Source organism: Neomonachus schauinslandi, chromosome 1 (assembly GCF_002201575.2).
Source record: "Neomonachus schauinslandi chromosome 1, ASM220157v2, whole genome shotgun sequence".
NCBI classification, from domain to species: Eukaryota; Metazoa; Chordata; class Mammalia; order Carnivora; family Phocidae; genus Neomonachus; species Neomonachus schauinslandi.
Window position 1 is genome coordinate 202,654,280 of NC_058403.1, and position 22,279 is coordinate 202,676,558.

At 49.9% G+C, this 22,279-nt stretch overlaps 1 protein-coding gene across 1 annotated transcript; it reads right to left on the minus strand.

The window, feature by feature from the left end:
- Positions 1 to 1,688: 1,688 nt before the first annotated feature.
- Positions 1,689 to 21,354, minus strand: TMEM38A (transmembrane protein 38A). Its single transcript, XM_021683153.1, is given in 7 exon segments — positions 1,689 to 1,841; positions 1,843 to 1,929; positions 2,762 to 2,879; positions 4,315 to 4,402; positions 6,893 to 7,077; positions 7,342 to 7,498; positions 21,231 to 21,354. Coding segments are annotated over 7 exon segments (912 nt in total).
- Positions 21,355 to 22,279: the final 925 nt, after the last annotated feature.

Here is a 22,279-nt window from a genome sequence, read left to right on the forward strand (position 1 = left end):
ATCCCTTTATCAGATGTGTGATTGCCAAGTTGTTCTCTTAACAGCGTCCTGTACGGACTCTTAGCTGCAAACCCCAATCACTCCCTTAATTCTCCCATCTGTCTATAAAGGGCAGTGATAATCATTACACCCTATTCCCCAAGAAGCAAACAGGTTCGGAGAAGGGGAGGCCCCCCTGTTGGTGGCATAGTAAATATCTGAACTCCAAACTCCAGACTCTACCCGCAGGCTCCATCTCCTCTTGGCGATTGGGGGCTGCCATGAGCCTCATCTCCCTGGAAACTCTGAGTGTCTCTAAGGACACAGAACCCCCACTGCGTCCTGAGGCCGAAAGAGCAGGAATGAATCAGCCAAACCATTGTGCTTCTTTCACAACAGATTTATTTGCTGAACCTTCATGCCGAGTCTTGATAAACATGCAAGAGGATGAATTCGGATCCTCAGGACCCACCAGGCTCCCAGGTGTCACCAGATCAAGGCACTTTCCCAACAGCTGGGCAATACTGGGATCCTGCTGGCCCCATGCTGATCTTGATGCAGCTGTAGGCTGTTGCTCTGTCCCGCATCCCACCCACCCCCCTGGGGGCAGAGGACAGGTCTAAGCCGGCCCCGTCTGGGCCCAAACCCCACCTGAGACTGGCCACACTCGGGTGTCCTGGTAACACAGCCTGAGATGAATCAGGTGGCCGGTGGGGGGGGGGGTAGATGGGGGGCTCAGCTACCATTCCCCTCACTCACCCTGAAGCACGTTCCAGGCCCGCCCAGCAGTGGCACAAGGCTAGGCACAGACTCCTCTGAAAGACTGAATGAGCGGTGGAGGATGCCAGCATGAGGGAGGCCCGAAGCTTCTAGGGCCCGACAGCAACTGTTCGGAGGCCCTTGACGGAGCTGGATCTTGCACCCCTGCCCAGCCAGCTGCATTTCTTTGGTTTAGGGGCGGCCTGAAGCCAAAGATCAGAACAAGCCTTCCCCACTCCCCAAGCTCTCAAGACTGAGCCAGATGTGTCTACTGAAGGCCCCCTGTGTGCCAGGTAACTTGTGGGGGTTCTCTGATCCACAAACACAAATAATCTAAAATGCAAAGCCGTTCTCAAGCACGATGAACATCCGTCAAGGCCTCCCCTCCCGACTGCACGGTGCTTAAGAGTTTATAAAGCTGGTTGACATCCAGGCGCACACCAGCACCTCCATGCGGAGGTGGCCTGGGGGTCTCCACTATACAGACGGGGAATGCAAGGCTCAGAGGAGGCAGCTTGCCCAGTGCCATCCGGAAGGAGTGGGCACGAAGAGATGGAAGTCCCAGCAGCTGCCTTGTAGCAGACACTTAGGAATTGTCCATCAAATTCATGAGTCTCAACCTGAAGTTCTTTTCGGAGTCAAGATGTAATTTTAGAGAGGAAATAGTAGAACCAAAAATATAACTGCTAGGGTTTCTGGCTGGGGCCACCGCCCAAATAAAGCGGTGTCGCTATGGTGGCCTGGCAGAAAGAGAGAGGGACCCCTCCATTCCTACCAATGCCCCTCACCCCCATATCTCATTTAACCCCCCCGACATGGCCCCGGTTTGCAGACTGGGAAGTTGAGGCCCGGAAAGGGAAGAGCTGAGCCCAGGATGCCCCTGCACCAGCTCTGAGGGTCCTGGGTCCGGGTCCTCTCCCTGGTACCCCTCAAGGCCTCTGGGCCCTCCACTAATCTGCCTTCTTGGTCTTCTTCTTCCTGGAGCTCTCACTCAGCTCCTCCTTGGACTTAGCAGGCAGGGCTGAGTGTGGCGAGCCGGGCCCACCGCCGCCATGGGACCCGCCATGGGACCCACCGTGGTTGTCATGGTGATAGTTGCCCCCCCCAGGTGGTCCCAAACAGCACAGGGCAGATGTAGCCCTCCAGAACATCAAAAAGGGAGCTGTGGGAGTGAGTGGCCGTCAGGAACACCTGAGGTGGGGTAACAGAGGGACGGGGAGACAGCGAGAGAGATAGAGGGAGACCGAGGCAGAAAGCAAGGTGGGGGGCAGGGGGAAGGAAGAGGGGAGAGGTCAGCCAGGTCAAGGTCAGAGGTAGCCCAGGCCCATCCCTCTGGCTTTATGCACCCCCAGGAGGGTGACCAACTGTCCCAGGTTTCCTGAGATACAGGACTTCTGGTGCTGAAACTCCAGATAGCATGGGGCACACGGGGACAGTTGATCTCCCCCCTCACCTCAGGGGGCCCCCCAACACCTGGGCTCAGAGAGGAACAGTGTTTGGCCTGGGGTGGCTCATTCCCTTCCCCCTTTCAGTGGCCAATGGGTCCCCTCCCAGGGAGCCAGCAGCAGAGCTCCCCAGATCCATGAAGAGGACAGTATGGTCCCTGAAGACCCCTCCTGGGTGAGCTAACCCCAGCTCAAGGCCTCAGGATCAGACCAGCACCATTCCTGATCTAGCCTGAGTCCCTGGTGTCCTAAGTGTACCTTCCTGGATCTTGTCCCTCAGCTCTCCACCACCACGGCACGAGGCCCCAATTCTCCAAACAGACTCCATGCACTCCTGCCTCACTCTCGGCCTTTGCCCAGGCTGGGCCCTCCACCCAGAAGGCCGTATTCTCCTTACCCCGTCCCCACCGGCTGGACACTCCTCTTATCAGACCTTCCTCCCATGTACAGACCTACTGGGACCCCCTTCCCCAGGCCGCTGCCTTAGGGCTGTCCTTCCTGGGACACAAGACTGCAAATCCAAGCTCCCAGCCTGGGAAGTGTGGGTTGGTGGTGTGGGTCAGGGCAGGAAGACTTACCTTACAGGAGACCATGAACATGGTGAAGATGAAGATGAGGCTGGCTTTGGATACCGGGAGCCAGCGGGTCTGCTGGAGGGTGAAGAGTATGGCTCCGTACAGGCTGGCCTTCGTGGGGCTGGAGGGGGCAGTCTCTATTACCACGTGGCGCCACGTAGCTCAGGCCTTTTTTACCTCTGGCCAGACCCCCTTCTCTGCCTGCCCACTGCCGGCCCCAGCTCCTATCCCAGCTTCTCCTGAGTGGGAGGTGGGAAGATGCCTGCATGGCATAGACAAGGTGGGGTCTCCCTGCACAGTAAAGGGTTAACTTGGCCCAGAGAGGTGTGGCTTTCCCCCCCTGGCTCCTGGGAGGTATCCTTTAAGCCCTGGAAATGTCCTGCCTGATAGGAGTGTCTTTGTTCACTTGGGGACTTTGGGTCATACCAGTTAGGAACGATGTGATTTAAGGTGGGGTCTTGGGCCACGTGGTATCAGTTCGACCTCTGGAGAGACTGGAGACAGGTCAGGCATGTAGGCGGTCAGCTATCACCTGTTCTTTTTTGTAACTTTCCTTTTCTTTCTTACAGGATAGGTTCTCAATATTTTAACTTGTTACGAAAGAGAGACCCGTGACTTCTGTTCCCGATGTCTGTTGTTCTCTGCTGTCCTTAATGATGATGATTCTGCCTGATATTTCCAAGGCACTCACCAGGTACCAGGGCCAGGGAGTTTATGAGTGTGATTCCATGGAGCCCTCACCCTCTGCTCAAGAGGCCGAAATAGAATCCAAGAGGGGAAACCACTTGCCCACTTAGTAGCAGGCAACACAACATTGTGGGTCCCCGTTTCCTTGTCGGTGAACTGAGGGTGGGAACAGACCTCTAGTAGGGATGAAAAGAGATAGTGCTCTTTTCCGAAGTGTGAAATGGGAATTTTCATTGGCGTATGGGTGAGCCTTTTAAAAAATTTTGTCATATTTTAATGGCCATCGCTTTCTTTATTGTAGATTGGGAGAAAATTTAACTAGCCCAAACCAATGAGGTCCTTTAAAAATGTATAGGCTAAATGTAGCATGGGGCCCCTAGGTTGGGTCCTGGATGCTGCCCTGTGGTCCTGCCCACCTAATCCCAGCCACACTCCCCACCCACACTCTGTATCCACCCACACACCGTGCCATATACTGCCCACCGATGCTCTATACTCCTCCCCACCCACACTCTGTATCCTGACCCTGCAGAACTGGGCAGAATCACTGCTCTTTTCTGACTTGACAGTTGGCAGAGGTGCTGGCCTCTGTCCGGATGCTCCTCCTTTGCCAGAAAACTCCTACTCACTCTTCAAAACCCAAATCAAGTAGCTCATCTCCCTGCAGCTCTGCCTGCCCCTCCCCCCTAGGCAGAGCCAAGGCTCCCCTTCTGCTCCATGGATGCTCCATGACCTCTGGAAGCTTCTGGAAGACAAAATTAGTGGCTGAGGCTTCCAAGCTACCAGGAGCATCCAACTCAGGGTCAGGCCCAGGAGGCACACGTACATACAGTAGGGATAGGAGAGGGGGGGTGGAATGGGATACTCACAAGGACATGTGCAGGATCTCATTGGTCTCTGGCTTCCAGACCCCTCGGAGCAGCTGCTCAACGTTGGACATGAGGGCGACGCCAGAGCCTAGGAGACAGGGTGCTCCTGAATGAACCTGCCACCTCCAGTTCCCCATTCTTCTTGGCTGAGTTCCCAAGGAAGCAGCTTCGCTGCTCCTAGAGTCTTCTCCAGAGGGACACTGAGCCTGGGTGTATGACAATCAGTTGCAGTGGGGAAATTGAGGCTCAGGAGGGTCATGTGGCAATATTTGGAGCAAAACCAGCATGAAGGCATTGAGGTCATATCTCATCTGCAAGGTATGTCTTCGACAAATCTGGGTTGTCTGCCCTGATGCCCCTAGTCCAGGACCCTGAGCTGTGCATAAGGCTTCTAGAAGGCTCCCCACCCCAGTCTCTCTCCTCCTCGGGGCTCTGAACTTTCAATCTTTCTTAAGCCACTTGCCCTCTGGGAGGCATGCTATCCCCCTGGGGAATTTGTTTTATAGCACAGGCTTCCTGGAGAGTGAATAAGGAGACCCATATGGGACATAATGGTTGAAATTCTAGAAGAATCTTTCCATTTACCCCAAATGTACTGGCTAAAGAAGCTTGAACACGCACTCCAGGAATGGCTGTGCTGAGGTGCCTGATATGTACCACTGGACCAGGGATTCATATCTGGAGTGATTTGGCCCCCAAATAGGCATTTGGCAATATCTGGAGACATTTTTGGTTGTTGCAACTGGGGCAGGGCTGCTCCTGGTGGGTTAAGGCCAGGAATGCTGCTCAACATCCTACAATGCACAAGACAGTCTCCAGAGTCTGTCAGAGCATGATCCAGCCCCATCTGTCAATGGTGCTGAGTACACTGTGGCTTAGTGGAGGGTGCTTCTAGGCCCTGGCATTTTGGCAATACCCACTTTGGTATCAGGGAGCAGGGATAAGGTACCCAATGGTGTTAGCACCTGCTTGAGCCTTCTTTCCCTGTCTTCCTGTTACTCCTTGGTCTACCTCTGCAACTATTATTGTTGGATTGTCTATTTCTCCTTTAACTTCTCAGTTTTTGCTTTATAAATTTTGGTGCTGTTTTTAGGTGCATATATGTTTATAATTGTTATATCGTCCTAGTGGATTGACCCATCATTGTAAAGTGTCCCTCTTTAATTTTTAGTAACATTTTTTGTTTTAAAGTCTATCTTGGGGGCGCCTGGGTGGCTCAGTTGGTTAAGTGACTGACTTCGGCTCAGGTCATGATCCTGGAGTCCCTGGATCGAGTCCCTGGATCGAGTCCCACATCGGGCTCCCTGCTCGGCAGGGAGCCTGCTTCTGCCTCTGACCCTCCCCCCTCTCATGTGCTCTCTCTCTCTCATTCTCTCTGTCTCAAATAAATAAATAAAAAAAAATCTTTAAAGTCTATCTTGGTCTGCCTCTTAGCATAGCTAGAGGAGGAGGAAAAGGAGGACTTCAAAGTAGTTAAGAATGTGGACGTTGAATTCAGAGAACCTGAAGTCAAACCTAGCTGCACCCCCTTAGCTATGTGACCTTGAACAAGTAATTTCATTTCCCTCCTCAGTAAATTGGGGATGATGTTAGACTTTTCCTAAAGCAGAGTCTTAACAATCAAATGAGATAAGATGCACAAAGGCCTCAACTCAAACCTGCCCTGAGTCATAAAGTCTTAACCTGGTGTCCTTGAACTCAGACCGGAAACAGAACTACATATTCATTTTCATGTCCCTCACCAAAATATAGCCTTTCCTTCCATTGTGAAGGGAGGCAGTAAGCTGAGAAGGATTTTCAAGGCTGTGATGCCATCACCAACAGAATTCATGGATTTTTCCCTTTTCACATTCCCATTGTTGCAGATGGTTTCATAATATCATTTGTGCTCAACAACACTTCAAAAGGTCGAGAAATACCTATTTGCTAAGTGAATGGTCTCTTATTTAATACTTTGGTAAAGATGTATAAAATTACTCTACCATATTAAAACTTTTTTGGGTAACTTTGTTTAAAAAATTTTTTTTGATAGCTATTTTAAAATAATGGGCCTCTTTTATCATCCTATATATTTTATGCACTTAAAAACATAAAAGGCTTTACTGGACTCAAAAAGGACCATGGCCCACAAAGACTGAGAACCCCTGTAGTTATAGGGGTGTGATTTCTTCTCTAAGAGGTGTTTGGCAACATCTGGAGACACTTCTGGTTGTCACGCAGGTGGGCGCTACTGACATCTGGTGGAAGGAGGCCAGGGATGCTGCTCAACATGTTACCACGCACAGGACAGCACCCGCCATGGATGATGACCTGGCACCAAACATCAGTAGTGTCACAGTTGAGAACACCTGCTTGAGAGACAGCTGTCACTGTCTCATGGTCCTGTTTATCTTTGACAGTTAAATTCTGGAAGAATCTTCCCACTTATTCTAAAGCTGTTGGCTAACAAGGCAGGACTCCCACAACAGTCCTCTTAGCCTGGAGCAATGTCTGTGCGAACCTGGGTGCCTGACAATGTACCACTGAGCAGGGGTTCTCAAATGAGATGATTTTCCATCATCATCATGGTCCTGTTTACCTTTGACCCAGCCGGTGGCAATCATGACGAACCACCCGTGGTGGTAGTGATGATGGGCATGATGGATGCCCACGGCGATCTTTCGGACTCTCACTACCTCCTTCATGGCCACGAATATAAGTTTCACAGGCAGGAAGCAGACACACTTGTAAAAGAGGTCCAGGGGGCAGAAGAAAATCAAGTACCTTTGGGAAGAGAATGCAGAGCGTCACGGGGAGACAGACCGTCGGGGGTCCGTGGGAGGTGAGGTTGTGTCCAGATCTTCCTCCCCAGCTTGCCGGGCTCAGGACAGAGCTGGGCAGTGGAGAGCACTGCATTCAGGTCCGCTGTGGAGGTTGTGTGGATGGGTCCTATTTCCTCCAACCCCCCGCCTCCCACCTCCTAGGTGGCTGGGTCACCCCTGCCCCCAACTCTGCTCTCCCACATCCCACCAGCCAGACAGTGCTTACCAGACAGCTGTGGCCAGCAGGACGCTGGAATTGTTGCTGAAGTAGTCGATCAGGGGCTCACCGAGGAGCAGATCAGCCAAGATGTAACTCCCAAAGCAGTGCAGCATGGCACACAGCCAGGATGCCATGGGATGGCGCTGGGACAGCTCAACTGCTCCTGGGGGGTATGGGGGTGTCCCCCAGCATCACCAGGGTGCCAAGGGCATGCTTTGTCCCCATGCCCTCCAGTTAGCCCATCCTAATTCAGCTGCCTTGCAGCTTGCCCATTTCAGAGGAAGAACCCAGGCTCAGAGAGGCTGGACACATGCCTGAGGTCACACAGAGAAAAGGCAGAGCTGGGTCGGGGCTCTTTCTTCTGTGCTCAGAGAGGTGGCAACGATGGTAATGCCAGGTCCCATTTAGCAAGCACTTCCAGGTCTCAGACACTGGGTTTACATTTATATGAAGGACTTGCTAAATCCTCATTGATAACCACAGCCAAGCGATCACTCTCATTATCCCTGCAAGAGAGGGCGGTGTGGACAGGGAGCAACGTGCAGGTAGGAACGCTTTCATGTGGCTGTTCCTGCCTTGGGCTGATGCCAAGATCCCTACAAGCTCACACCTGTTGTCTTGGTCTCTCCCTCTTTTTACATTTTTTTTTTTTATAGCGGTAAAATATACATGAAACGTGCTACTTTAACCATTTTTAAGTGCACAGCTCGGTGGCATGAAGCACATTCATGCTGTCGTGCAACCGTCACCACCATCCATCTCTAGGGACTTGTTCATTGTCCCCCGCTGAAACTCTGTCCCCATTAAACACTAACTCCCCATTCCCTCCTTCAACCCCTGGCTCCCACCATCTACTTTCTGTCTCTGTGAATTTAACTTCTCTAGGGACCTCGTGTAAGTGGAATCACACAATATTTGTCCTTTTGTGTCTGGCTTCTTTCACTTCTTTCACTCAGCGTAATGTCCTCAAGGTTCACTCACGTTGTAGCAGGTGTCAGAATTCCTTCTTTTCTAAGGTTGTATGATCTTCCATTGTATGGATATACCACATTTTGTTTATTCACTCATCCATCGATGGACATTGGAGTTGTTCCCACCTTTTGGCTATTGTGAATAATGCTGCTAAGAACATAAGTGTGCCAATATCTATTTGAGTTCCTGCTTTCAACGCTTTTGGGGATGCACCCAGAAGTGGAATTGACGGGTCAAATGGTAATTCTATGTTTAATTTTTTTGAGGAACTGCCATATTGTTTTCCACGGCGGCCCCACCATTTTGCATTCTTACCAGCGGTTCACAAGGGTTCCAACTTCTCCACCTCCTCCCCAACACTTGCTGTCTTCTGTTACAAGCTAGCGGCAGAGAAGGAGCAAAGACACAAAAGCAGAAATGGCCAAGTACAAATACCACCTCCTCTAGGAAGGCTTCCTTGCTCTGCTGGGTCAGTCACTCCTGCCCCTGGGCTCCCACGACCCTGTGGACTTTATCCTATTATGGGTCTTGGTATTTTATTTAATTTTTTAACACTAAGAGGAAGTAGATTAGAGGTTGCTTAGGGCTGGAGGGAATGGGGGAGATGGGAGGGTGACAGCTAAAGGATACAGAACTCTTTTGGAGGTGATGGTTGCACAATTCTGTGAATATACTAAAAAACCAATGAATGCGATGCTTTAAATGGGTGAATTGGGTGGTATATGAATTATGGCTCAATAAAGCTGTTATAAAATAAAAGGGACAACAGAAAAAATGCAACTTATTTCAGTTTATGTAACTGATACTCATAAATGATAGTAAATTGAGTCTTCCTATAAACCCAAGGCAACAAAATGCAAAAAAGAACGGTCTTGCTTAGTGAACAGAAACAGAAATCCCATTCATTAGGAAGATGGCTCAGCGCATTGGCCTCTAATTTGGCTGTACATCAGCATTACCTGGGGACTTTACAAACTAGACACCTGAACCCCCCCACCCCAGAGCATCTTAGTTGGCCAGTCTGGGGTGTTGCTGGGCTTATGGATTTCTTAATGCTCCTGGGTGATTCTTATGGGCAGCAATGTTGAGCACGACACAGAGACAGAGGAATGAGCTGGCCGATGTCCTGCAGCCCTGATAACCCAAGATCTCCTATCCATGGCTAGGAGGATAGGCTCCCAAGAACAATGGTTTCCAAACTGTGTTCCTAGGAATCCTGAGCATTTGCAGGAGCAAAGAAGAGACAAAATGGGAATGTTCTGGGTCCTTCACCCCGCTTTAACCAGAGCACACTTGCATTTACTGCTTCATCTCAGTGTTCAGGACAAGATTTTTTTTTTTATCTTAATCTCTATGCCTAATGTGGGGCTTGAACTCACGATCTGATATCAAGGGTCACATGCTCCACCAACTGAACCAGCCATGTGCTCCTCAAGACAAGATTTTGATTGAGAAAGGGAATCTGGTGTTCACAGACAGGCACACAACTGTTCATAGCAGCTTTATTTATAAGTAAGTTATTTGTAAAATGGCTTCAATGGGTAAAGGGATGAACAAATTGTGGTACATCCAGATCATGGAATACTACTCAGCAACAAAAAAGGAACAAACCAGGGATACATGCAGTAACTTACATGAATGTCAAGGGTACTATGCTGAGTGAAAATAGCCAATCTCAGAAGGTTACATACTGGGGCGCCTGGGTGGCTCAGTTGGTTAAGCGTCCAACTCTTGATTTCGGCTCAGGTCATGATCTCAGGGTCATGAGATCCAACCCTACATTGGGTGGGGGGGGGGGTCCACGCTCAGCATGGGGTCTGCTTAAGACTCTCTCTCCCTCTCCCCGACCCCCCTCCCCATGCCCCTGCTTGTGCTCTCTCTCTCAAATAAACCTTAAAAAAAAAAAAGAGAAGTTTACATACTATATGATACCATTTCTATGACTTTCTCCAAGTAACAAAACAGTGATGAGTGACAGAGAGCGGATTAATGGTCACCAGGGGTTAGGGCTTGGAGGAAGATATAACTATAAAGGAACATCACTAGGGAGTTTCTTTGGGGTGCCAGAACCATTCTGTATCCCAACTGTGGTGGTGATTATTAGAATCTACACACATGATAAAATACAGAACTGTACAGGGGCACCTGGCTGGCTCAGTTGGCAGAGCTTACGACTCTTGATCTTGGGGTTGTGAGGTTGAGCCCCATATTGGATGTAGAGATTACTTAAAATCTTTAAAAAAATACAGAACTGTATAAAAAAACTATCTGTAAATACTGCTGAATAAAGTCAGTTGTTGGTGTTAATGGGATTGTACCAATGTCAATTTCCTGGTTTTAGTAATGACCTACCATTATGTAAGACATTGTCATTGGGGGAAGCTGGATGAAGGGGACATGAGAACTCTTCATTAAATCCCACATTAAAATAGAGGGGAAGAGTCTAGTTCTTAAAAAATAAGTTTACAAAAAACACTAGGGGTACAGGATTAATGTCTATTAGTCAAATTCTTACACTTTGTATTACCCACTTAAAGTCTTTAGAATTTTTCTTTCTTTTTTTTTTTAAGGTTTTATTTATTTATTTGAGAGAGAGAATGAGAGAGAGAGAGAGAGAGAGAGAGCATGAGAGGGGGAGGGTCAGAGGGAGAAGCAGACTCCCCGCCGAGCAGGGAGCCCGATGTGGGACTCGATCCCTGGACTCCAGGATCATGACCTGAGCCGAAGGCAGTCGCTTAACCAACTGAGCCACCCAGGCGCCCAATGCATTTGCTTTTTTTTTTTTTATTTGAGAGAGAGAGAACGAGAGAGAGAGCATGAGGGGGGGAGGGTCAGAGAGAGAAGCAGATTCCCTGCCGAGCAGGGAGCCCGATGCGGGACTCGATCCCGGGACTCCAGGATCATGACCTGAGCCGAAGGCAGTCGCTTAACCAACTGAGCCACCCAGGCACCCCTAGAATTTTTCTAAATAGGTCCTATCTGTATGTTAAATTATTTATTTTATTTATTTTTAAGTAATCACTATGCCCAGTGCAGGGCTTGAACTCACCACCCTGAGATCAAGAGTCGCACACTCTACTGACTGAGCCAGCCAGCCGCCCCCTGTCTTTATGTTAATATGGTCACCATCCCCTATGGCCACACCCCAGAGTTGCAAGCTGGGTGTCTCCTGGTGTGACAACTGTTTCATCATCTAGATTCCTTCCCTCCCCCACTGGTTTCACTTTCCAGAGAATCCCTTTAGGATTAAGTTGTAAGGCCCAGGTACTTAGCTCTCAGGGCCAGAGCTGGTATCAGTAACTCTCCTTAAACAATTTACTTGGATCCAATGACAACTCCACTCAATGTGGGCATGAGATGAAGAAGTTACGTGTGATCTACTAATCAAAAACTAATCAAAAGAAGTAATCCGACTCCCCGCTGAGTGTGGAGCCCAACGCAGTGCTCAATCCCACGACCCTGAGATCATGACCTGAGTGGAAATCAAAAGTCGGGTGCTCAACTGACGGAACCACCCACATGCCCCGTTTTTTGTTTGAAAATGTCACTTTGGGGGCACCTGGGTGGCTCCGTCAGTTGGGCGTCTGCCTTTGGCTCGGGTCATGACCTTGGGGTCCTGGGATCTGGCCCTGCAACAGGCTCTCTGCTCAGCGGGGAGTCTGCTTCTCCCTCTCCCTCTGTGCTCTCTAATAAATAAATAAATATTTTATTAAAAAATAAAATGTCACTTTGTTTCTAGAAATTGGATGCCTTTTGTCTCCAAGCTGTGAATCTGAATGCTTGGCCTCTCCGAGACACGCGCCATGGATGAAGCTATTGACATAAATACCTATACATACTGTTGACACACTCAACAAATTGATTTGATCTTAATCCTTTGGTGAGTATGGGGACCTCATCAGTCTTACCTGCTGCTGCACCCCCAGCGCATGGCGCTGTGCCTGACACATAGTAGCCGCCCAATAAATAGTTGTGAGTGAATGAACTCCCGCCATAATGGAGCTTACATTCTAGTAAATGTGGACATAACACCTCCTAGGCATTGAGGCTGAGTTGGGCACTTCAGGTCGCACTATAACGAAACCTCCCCTGCTCCATTTATTTATGGAGTTACTATTTTGTCCCATGCAACTGCATGCCTTCACTCCATCCTTGAGAGCTGTTAACCACACATAATATAAGGATCAATATCCCCCTTGCAGCGAGTTATACAGGGGACCAGTGTCCCCCTGCCCCGCATTCATGTCCACCAGCACCTCAGAATGTGACCTTATTTGGAACAGGGTCATTGTAGGGTCTTTTATTCCAAGAAACATGAAGCCCACTCGTTCTATAGAAGGAGCTGCCTTCTCAGCTTGGTCAACCTCACAGAGAAGGGGGGTTAGGGTGGTGGGACTATCTGCCCCTCCTCCAGAGGGAAAAAAGCCCACGTTTTCCTCCACACACACAGTTGGGAGGATCTACAGGCATAACCACCTTGGAGGCTGTTTGGCAATACTGAGCAGATCTGAGGCTATGCATTGCCTATGTCTTAGCAATTCTCCTCCTCACTACTGACCCAAAAGAAACTAGCAAAGGAGATGTGGGGAGGAGGATTTCACTGCCACACTGTTACAGTAGAATGGAGAAGTCTCCTATTTCTCAGTGACAGGGTGGAGAGTCGCACACTGAGCTGCTATTTAAAAGTGAACTAGACGGATGCCTGGGTGGCTCAGTTGGTTAAGTGTCTGCCTTTGGCTTGGGTCATGATCTTGGGGTCCTGGGATGGAGTCCTACAACAGGCTCCTTGCTCAGCAGGGAGTCTGCCTCTCTCTCTGGCAAATAAATAAATAAAATATTTTTAAAAAATAAATAAAAGTGAACTAGATCTACATCCAGGCTCCTCAGCTGCATATGGCACTGCGTTGGATCATTCCCTGCTGCAGTAGGGGCTGTCCTGTGCCCTGGGGATGTGCAGCAGCATTCCTGGCCTCCACCCACTAGATGGCAGGGGCATGCCCCCACCCTGGTTGTGATAGCCAGAACTGTCTCCGGATAGTGCCAAATTTCCCTGGGGACAAAATCCCTTCTGGTTCAGAACCACCACTCTAGATAAATCAACATGGATAAATCCCATATGGTTATTACTGAGTAAAAAAGGTTAGGTTGCAAAATGATACATTTATGTATATCTTAGATATATATTAATTTATTTTAAAAAGTATTTTATTTATTTATTTGAGAGAGAGAGAGTACAAGCAGGGGGAGTGGCAGAAAGAGAGGGAGAAGCAGGCTCTCCACTGAGCAGGGAGCCTGATGCGGGGCTTGATCCCAGGACCCTGGTATCATGACCAAAGCCGAAGGCAGACGCTTAACCGACTGAGCCACCCAGGTGCCCCTCTTATGTATATATTTAAAACACAGCACACTCCATGTAGTTCATAGACACATATATAGCAGAGAAGGTGTAAATACAGGCATGAAAAAATACAGGCTGATTTTAGGGTGGTGGTTGCATCTAGAGAGGGAGGGAGGGAAAAGGGATAAGGTTAGCTGTCTCTCAATCTATTTATTTATTAAAAAGCCATCTGAAGTGGGACACCTGGGTGGTACTGTCGGCTAAGCATCTGACTCTTGGTTTGGGCTCAGGTCATGATCTCAGGGTTGTGGGATGGAGCCCTGCATCAGGTTCCATGCTCAACTCAGAGTCTGCTTTAGATTCTCTCCCTCTCCCTCTGCCCCTCCCCCCACTTGCACTCTCTCTCTCAAATAAATAAATAAATAAATAATAAAATCTTTAAAAAAAAACATCTGAAGCAAATCTATGTTCCCATCTGTTCAGTCTGTGTGGAAGGGAGAGAGATGTCTGTGATATTTAATCTGTGTGTATGAAATACTTAATCATCAAAACTAGGAAAAACAAGAGTCCCCCGAAAAGCTGCTAAGCAGGAGGGACATGGGGTGCTCATCTGCTTTATCACACTGGGCTCCACAGGCCCCCTCATCGGACCCTCACTACCTGCCCCCTCTCTGATGGCCATGATCAGAGGTCCAGGAACAGGACGTGGGCAGCGGGGAACCGTGCTATATCCTACCACGAGAACCTAGCAAAAAGTTCTGGAAGACTCTTAAAAAATCGTGTTCACAGCAGCACTATTCAAAATTGCCAAAGGGTGGAAACAACCCAAGTGTTCACCAATAGATGAATGGATAAACAAGATGTGGTAGATCCACACAATGGAATATCACTCTGCCTTAAAGAGGAATGAAGTCCTAACACACGCTACAACATGGACAAATCTAGAAAACATGCTAAGTGAAAGAAGCCAGACACAAAAGGTCACATAGTGTGTGATGTCATCTATATGAAATGTCCAGAACAGGCAAATCCATAGAAATGGAAAGCAGACTGTTGGTTGCCGGAGGCTGGGGGAGAGGGGGATGGGGAGTGACTGCTCACGGGGCTGGGGTTTCCTTCTGGGGGGAGGAAAGTGTTCTGAACTTACATATTTCATATAGGTGGAATCATATAACATAGCTTTTGCCTCTAGCTCTTTCACCGAGCACAATATTTTCAAGGGCAATATTTATTTTTCTCTGCTGTAAGGTATTCCAACATAGGAATAGATCCCAAGTAATCTTTTTTTTTTTTAAAGATTTTATTTATTTATTTGACAGAGAGAGCAAGAGAGCACAAGCAGGGGGAACAGTAGTGGGAGAGGGAGAAGCAGGCTCCCTGCCAAGCAGGGAGCCGGATGCGGGGCTCAATCCCCTGGGATCATGACCTGAGCCGAAGGCAGACGCTTAACCATCTGAGCCACCCAGGCACCCCTAGATCCCAAGTAATCTATCCATTCTCTTGCACAAACTACATTTCATAATCAGGAAACATGCCTAATAAAAGCTGTTTGAAAGAAAGTCGTAAACATACTCCCCTTTCTCTTCGCCACCCCAACTAACCATGAGACCTTGGAGAAACGGTTTTTCCCGTGTCCCACTCCTTCTGTCAGGTATGAACCCCAATCCCTTCTGTGCCCAGCTCCTAACAAGCGCTGGAATTGAAATTTCCCTCCTCAATCTCACCCTGGAGTTACAAGCCCATAGTGCATCTTCTCCCTGCCCTCGAGGTTGTCCTAAGTCTCAGCATTTACAAAGGTCCTATGAAGCAGAATGTTCTCTTCTCTTCTCTGGGGTGTCTATTTAAAATGCTGCCAGCTGAGAGTTAATCCTTTGGAGCAGCTGGTGGGTCCCGCAAGGGCTGGGTCAGGTGAGGCACCCATGTTTTTCAGAAATGGATACCTCTGCATCTAAAAATAACCCTTAGGGGTTGAATTCTTTCCAGGGTCATTCTTGTGCCCTCTGGGACCATCCCAAGGACTGAGGCCAGGGGTGGGGGTGGGGGTGGGTTGTGGGAGTAAAGCAGGCTACTGTGTTTGCACCATTTCAATAAAACCATGGTGTAAACACGGGACCCAAAAAGCTTACACCAGGTGAGTCCTGGTAGTAAAGTCACAGACCCAGGTTTGGCTCTGTGGCTCACTCTCTCTGGTGTGGCCTTGGACAAATGACTGCTCCCCACCAGCCTCAGCTTCCTCTGCTTTCCAAAGAAGAGGATGAGAGTACCCCCTCCCCAAGTTGTATTGATGATTCAATGTGGTGTGCGTGATTATCAAGATGATTCTTAGCATTATCAAACTTATTTATCTCAGCAATCCCAGAAGAGCAAGATCAGTCTCCTCATTGCCACAGAGGAGAAGACGGAGGCTGATGGGAGATGGGCCTGCCCTGAAGATCCACAGCAAGGCAGTGTCGAGAACCTTCCCTCTGGCTCTTTCCCTTTGCCATACTGCTTCCTGGTTTCTCTGGCTGGGTTTTGGGGCAGCATCAGGAACCAGGAGAATGTGGGTTGCAATCCCAGGTTGGCCACCAAAGCACTCCCCTCTCACTGGGTGAACTTTGGCTAGTCACTCCTCTCTCCGGGCTTCAACGGGTGTATTTGTGCATAATGGAGGTACCAACCATCTCGGTTTGTGACAACCAGAAATGTCCCCAGATGGGACCGAGGGGTTCCTGGGACATGGGGCTTTTGGTGCTTGTCTTAATGGAACCTGGGTGAGGTGGTCACCCCAGTGCTATTATTCATTTCAAAGGGCACCGGCAAGGACAAAAAGAAATTGCTTAGTGCTTAGCAATTATGCATGAGTTATTCCTGGAACCGAACTGAAATGGAAAGTACCTGTGGGTGGAAATTTTAGCTGATGGATTTATAAAAATCAGCTCTGCCTGAGGAGGGAGGAGGAAGCCCTGATCACGTCCCTACTTCTGGCCTGGGATGGGTCCTGTCTATGGACGGCAGGGAAGCACTAGAAGGTTCCCCCGGGGGCACCTTCAGCACTGCCATGGCTCTGAGCTATTTAGTCCAAGGTCTAAACATGGGAGGTATATTTACAGAGCTTCTCAGTGACTTGATAGCAAGTCTTCTGAGCCTTCAAGCTCAGCTGTCTGCCTTCGTTTCTTCCCCTGTGAGAGATGGCAGCCCCTACCTTGCAAGGTTGGAGGAGAGGCAGCTCTCCGTCCTTGAAAAGCTTACAATTCCTGCCAGAGGTCTCAAAACAGGGCTCAACGAGCTGTCTCGTTAGCCTAACAGCATTTTAGAAGATGTCCAAACCGCAACCAAGACATCTTTCAGTAGGTGAATAACTAACTATGGTGCATAGATACCATGGGGTATTACTCAGCGATGAAAAGAAATGAGCTTTCAAGCCACGAGAAGACATGGAAGAACCTTAAATGCATACTGCTAAGTGAAAGAGGCCAGTGTGAAAGGGCTACACACTGTATGATTCCAATTCTATGATATTCTGCAAAAAGCCAAACTCTGGAGACGGTAAAAAGATTGGGGGTTGTCAGGGGTTTGGGGGAGGGGCAGGATGATCACGTGGAGCTAGGGGGATTTTTAGGTTAGTGAAACTATCTGTATGATACTGTAATGGTGGATACATGTTATACATTCGGCGAAATCCACAAAATGTACAACACAAACTAACCCTAATGTAATAAACTCTAGGCTTTGGTTGATAACATGTGGTAGTGATAATATAATAATAATGATATGGGCTCCTTGATTATAACAAATGTAACCCTCTGTGCAGAATGTAGATGGTGGGGAGGTCAGAGAGTACACGAAAACTACTTGCAGCTTTATTTTCCTGTGGATCTAAGACTGCTAGACTAGAAAATAGCCTATTAATTTCTTAAAAAGAAAAAATGTTAATTACCTTTATTTTAAAAAATTTTTATTTTTTTTTAAACGAATTTTTTAAAAAGAAAAAAATGTTTGAACAGCCAACATATACACATAGGGAACTATAAATCACATTTCCGGCTTCCCTTGAAAAATCACCTCTGGTGGTTCTCGCCCCAACCAGGTGAAGATGTGCATGGTTGGATCTCACCTGGGGACAGTCCCCACCTGGCTGGCTTACTGCTTCCCGTACATCACCTACCTGGCCCTTGAAAGCATTGGAGTTTGAGACTCAGTCTAGATCACTGGTTCTCAACTGGGGGCAACTACATCTGGGGACATTTCTGGTTGTCACAACTGGGGTGTGCTACCAGCATCTAGGGGGTTGAGCCAGGGATGCTATGAAATATCCCAAAATGCATGTGATGGCCCCTACCACAGAGAATGATCTGGCCCTCACTGTCACTTGTGCAGAGATTGGGCAACACTGGTGCACAGAACTGATTCTCATCTGGGGAACTTAAAAAAAAAGTACTGACACTGGTACCACGCACAGCGATTCTGAGTTAAATGGAAGGGTGCTGCAGGAGCAAGAGGATTCTGAAAAGCTCCCCAGGTGAGCTTAATGTGGAAGTATATTTGAGAACCACTGGTCTGGAAGGTTCTTGGGATATCCAGGACTGTTATTCATTCATTCATTCAATCATGCAGTGGACATCCATTGCTTTCTCTTCTTGCATAGAGCTAGGGGTCCTGGAGGCGAGCCAGACCTTCTCCTCCCTGCCCTATTAAGGAGCTCCAGGTCTAATAAGGAGCTCCTGCCTCTTTTAGTCCAACCCTTCTTAAATGTTATGCAGATTCTGATTCAGTGGGTCTTGAGGTGGGGGTGGGGGGCTGGCATTCTGCATTTCTTAACCAGCTAGCTCCCAGGGGCCATAGATGCTGTTAACCTGAGGACCACACTCAGAGCTCTGTCCTCATTCAGGATTCTCATGAAAGCCTGACCCAGAAAATGACTGCGTACCAGGAAACACATCTTCCCAAGCCTTACAAATAATTGCACTACCTTTCCCAAGTGCCTTAGACCCTACTACTGACAAAGTTCTCAAAACATCTTTACAATAGCCCCGCAGAAGAGTTCAGGATTATGTTCCGACGCGCCTATTTCATAGATGAGTGAGCTGAGGCTCATGGGGGCGCAGTAACCAGCCTGGTATTTAGTGGTAGAGGCAAAGCTGACTCCTAATTCAGAGATTTTTCCTAGAAGCCAGCTTGGCTGTCAGCTCCAAAGGTGTGCTACCTGTGCTGCTGCCCAGGACCCTGTGTTCAGAAGGGTCCCACATTCAGTTTAGCGCTCTGTTGTCACCATCTTGAAATTCTGACTTTCTTTAAATCTTTTTTTTTTTTTTCTGAGAGAGAGAGAGAGAGAGAGAAAGAGCACAAGCAGTGGGAGTGGCAGGGAGAGGGAGAAGCAGGCTCCCCACAGAGCAGGGGGAGCCCGATGTAGGACTCGATCCCAGGACCCCGGGATCATGACCTGAGCTGAAGGCAGTCGCTTAACCGACTGAGCCACCCCGGCGCCCGAAATTCTGACTTTCTGAGTGAGGGGCCCTGCAGATTCTGTAGCTGGTCCTGCAGTCAGCACGTAGATTCTGAGAAGAAACCTTTGTAGAGACTCAGCAGGAACACCAAACTGGATGGTGGTGGGGGGCTAATAGCTAAGTCCTACTCCTCCCTTTTCCAAAGGGAAGCAAGTACCCCAGAGCAATCGGAGTGAGTCCTGGGGTCTGGCAGACCTGGGTTTGAATCCCAAGGCTGTCATCTACCAGCCATGGGACCACAGGCTCGTTGCGTATGTAAATTAGCTTAGCCACTATTTCCTATTTCCCCAGTTACAAATGGAGGGGGTTTGAACTGGGCAGGCGTTTCTCAATCTTGACAGCATGCAGCAATCACTGGGGAGGGGAGCTTGAAACACGAGCATGCAGGGAGGGCCCTATCCCAGATATTCTGATTCAATTTGTCTGGAGTGGAGATGAGATGGGGTTTAAGAGCCCCCAGGAGCCCCTAATAAGCAGCTAGGGTTATGAACCACTGAACTTTCCCCACCTTCAGGAACCTTCAGGCACCTTCAGGCTCCAGTACCTCTAATTCAGATGATTTATTTACTCTGGCAGAAATTTCTAGACCCCTCCTGCATGCTCCCAGCCAGCCTGAAGACCTCTTTCCTCCAGACACTTGTGTCCTATATCCCTACGAGGCTCCAGCCATCCACAGTTTTAGATTTCTCAAGGTATGCTAGGTTCTGTACTTGCCCAGGGGACTGGCCTGAGCCACCAAAAATTCCTCCCGAACAGGAAATGCAGTCCTGTGCTCATGCTAAGACAATACAAAGCTTATTTTGCTTTGCAAAGTAACTGATCTGCAGAATAGCTTTTAAAGAATAGGCTCTGGCTTGTGGACGGGCAAAAATAAAATGGAACAAAAACACTTGGCAAGCAGAATATGATCCTATTTGCATAAAATCGTGCTTTACCATCTCTAACTACAGGGTTATAAACGCATAGGAGAGGTCTGGAAGGGTCGGCAATACGTCAACTGTAATGATCTCTTTTCCTTTCCATTTCTTTTAAAAACACAGAAGCACCTATTTTTATAATCTGGAAAAAAAAAAAAGGTATTTCAGTCCTGAGAGGAGAATATAGAAGTAATTTACATCTAAGTGGGAGAAACGGTCACCAAATTTCCGGATGATCGATCCCTTTTCTAAAGCTAAATTCTCTAGTCCCTTTCGTTTACTGGTATGCTATAATAGTTAAAACGCTAGGAGATGAACAAGAAACATTCGGTGAGCCTTATCTAAAAATAGACCACATTCTAAGGAGGCTATTTACCATCATCTAAAAAAAAAATGCTTAAAAAAAAAACAAACCAAGAAGCAGAGTCTTTCTTCCCTTCTGCGATTCTCCACGGGGGTCTGGAGCTGGCCGGGTAGGCTAACCCCAAATCACCCTGCCCTAGGGCAGATTCTGCTCAGTAAGTGGAAAGGATCCGCGCCACGGCTGGAAGAATTCCCGCCGGGCGCGGGAGACCCAGCTTCGCTCGGCCGGAGGAGGAGGGGAGACTGCCCGAGGGCCGCAGGGGAGGAGGGCACCGGTGTCACTTTCTCTGAACCGGATTACTGCCCCCAGCACGGCCGGCCCTTATATAGACACTCAACAGCCGCTCCCGCTCCGCACGCCAAGGGCAAGGAGGGAGGTCACGGATGCGGGCGGCCAGGACATCTGGACTGACCTGCAGCACCGACCCCCGCCTGCGCCCTCACCACGACCTATGCCGCTGGCCCAAGTTCATGCGACCCTGCCGGGAACCCTGACTTCTCTCCCAGCCTCCTCCCCAGCACCTGTTCCCCCTCCTCTATACAGTCGCATTCCTCTCCTGCCTTCCAGCTGCATCTGCTCCCCCTCCCCCAGCCCCACCATCCCGGGGGCTTCTCTCCTTGCCCGCCCTCTTGTCTTCCCCCCCTGCCCACTCCATGTGGAAGAACCGCACGATCCCGGCACCTGCTGCTCCCCCGAACGAGTCCCTGGGACTGTGCCCCCTTCATGATCCAGGGCTTCCCCCGCCTCGCGACCCGCAGGTTTACCTCCGCCCCCCGCGCCGCGGTGCCAGCCCCCGCGGGCTGCTGGCTCTGGCTCACCTGGCTCATACTTGAGGTAGAGAATGGAGACGATGAAGTAGCTGAGGTCGAAGACGGGGAAGAGCGGCACCCGCGAGAAGCTGAGCGCCAGCTCGCCTAGGCTCAGCGCCGAGAGCAGGTCCATGGCGCCCGCCGGGTCCCACCCCAGCCCCCAGCCCAGTACGTCCTGCAGCCCGCGGCCCGGCGACTGCGCCCCCGCTGCAGGACCCGCCCCCGCCCGCCAGGCACCGCCCCCAACCCGGCCCCCGCGGGAGAGGAGGGACGACCGCCTGCCCCGGGGCGGGTCGTGGGGCCGTCCTGTCCCATAAAGCCCAGCGGGTGTCCCATACTCCGTCCCTTCGGGCCATCACGACCCCCTTCAGCCCAGCGAGGCGGGGTGTAGGGGTCCCTGTGGTGTGAGTTGGACAGGGTAGCTGGCCATTGGGGGGTCCTTCCCGCACGGAGCTCACCCAGAAGGGACGGGTCAGTCAGGACCCTGTCCCGGTGGGACTCAATTAGTCCTCTGGAGCCCTTGGATCGGGACCTGCATCCTCTGTGGGTCTTGTCCAGTTGTGAACCCCATCTTCCCGTGCCCTAGAGGGTCAAGACCCCCGTCCTCTATGGAGCTGTCATGACCCTAGTCCTCTGTGGGGCTCTGTAAGTCAGGACCTCCATTCGCCACCGGGATCCCTGTTTTCCGAAGGGTCAGCTCGGTCAGACCTCCGCTCCTCGTAGCTCCAGCCTAGTGGGGATCCCTGCCTTCCATTGGGCCCAGGAGGAACCTCCTCCTCGCGGGAATCCATGCCCGGGAGAGCCCACTGCATCAGGGCCCATTCCCCTGTGCAGCTCAGTGGTCAAGGAGCCAGCTTCCTTCCGAACCTGCGTGGGAGACCCGACCCCAGAAAGAAAAGCCACCGCGCTAACTCTCCAGCGCTAGGGGCCTCACGCCTGCGCGGCACGCCTCCAGTGCGTAACCCAATCTCGCCCCGGATGACTCCGCTCCCGGGTGACGTCACACTCTCGCCCCGCCCCTTCTTCGCTACCCTCCGGCCTCCCCAGCGAGAAGGGGC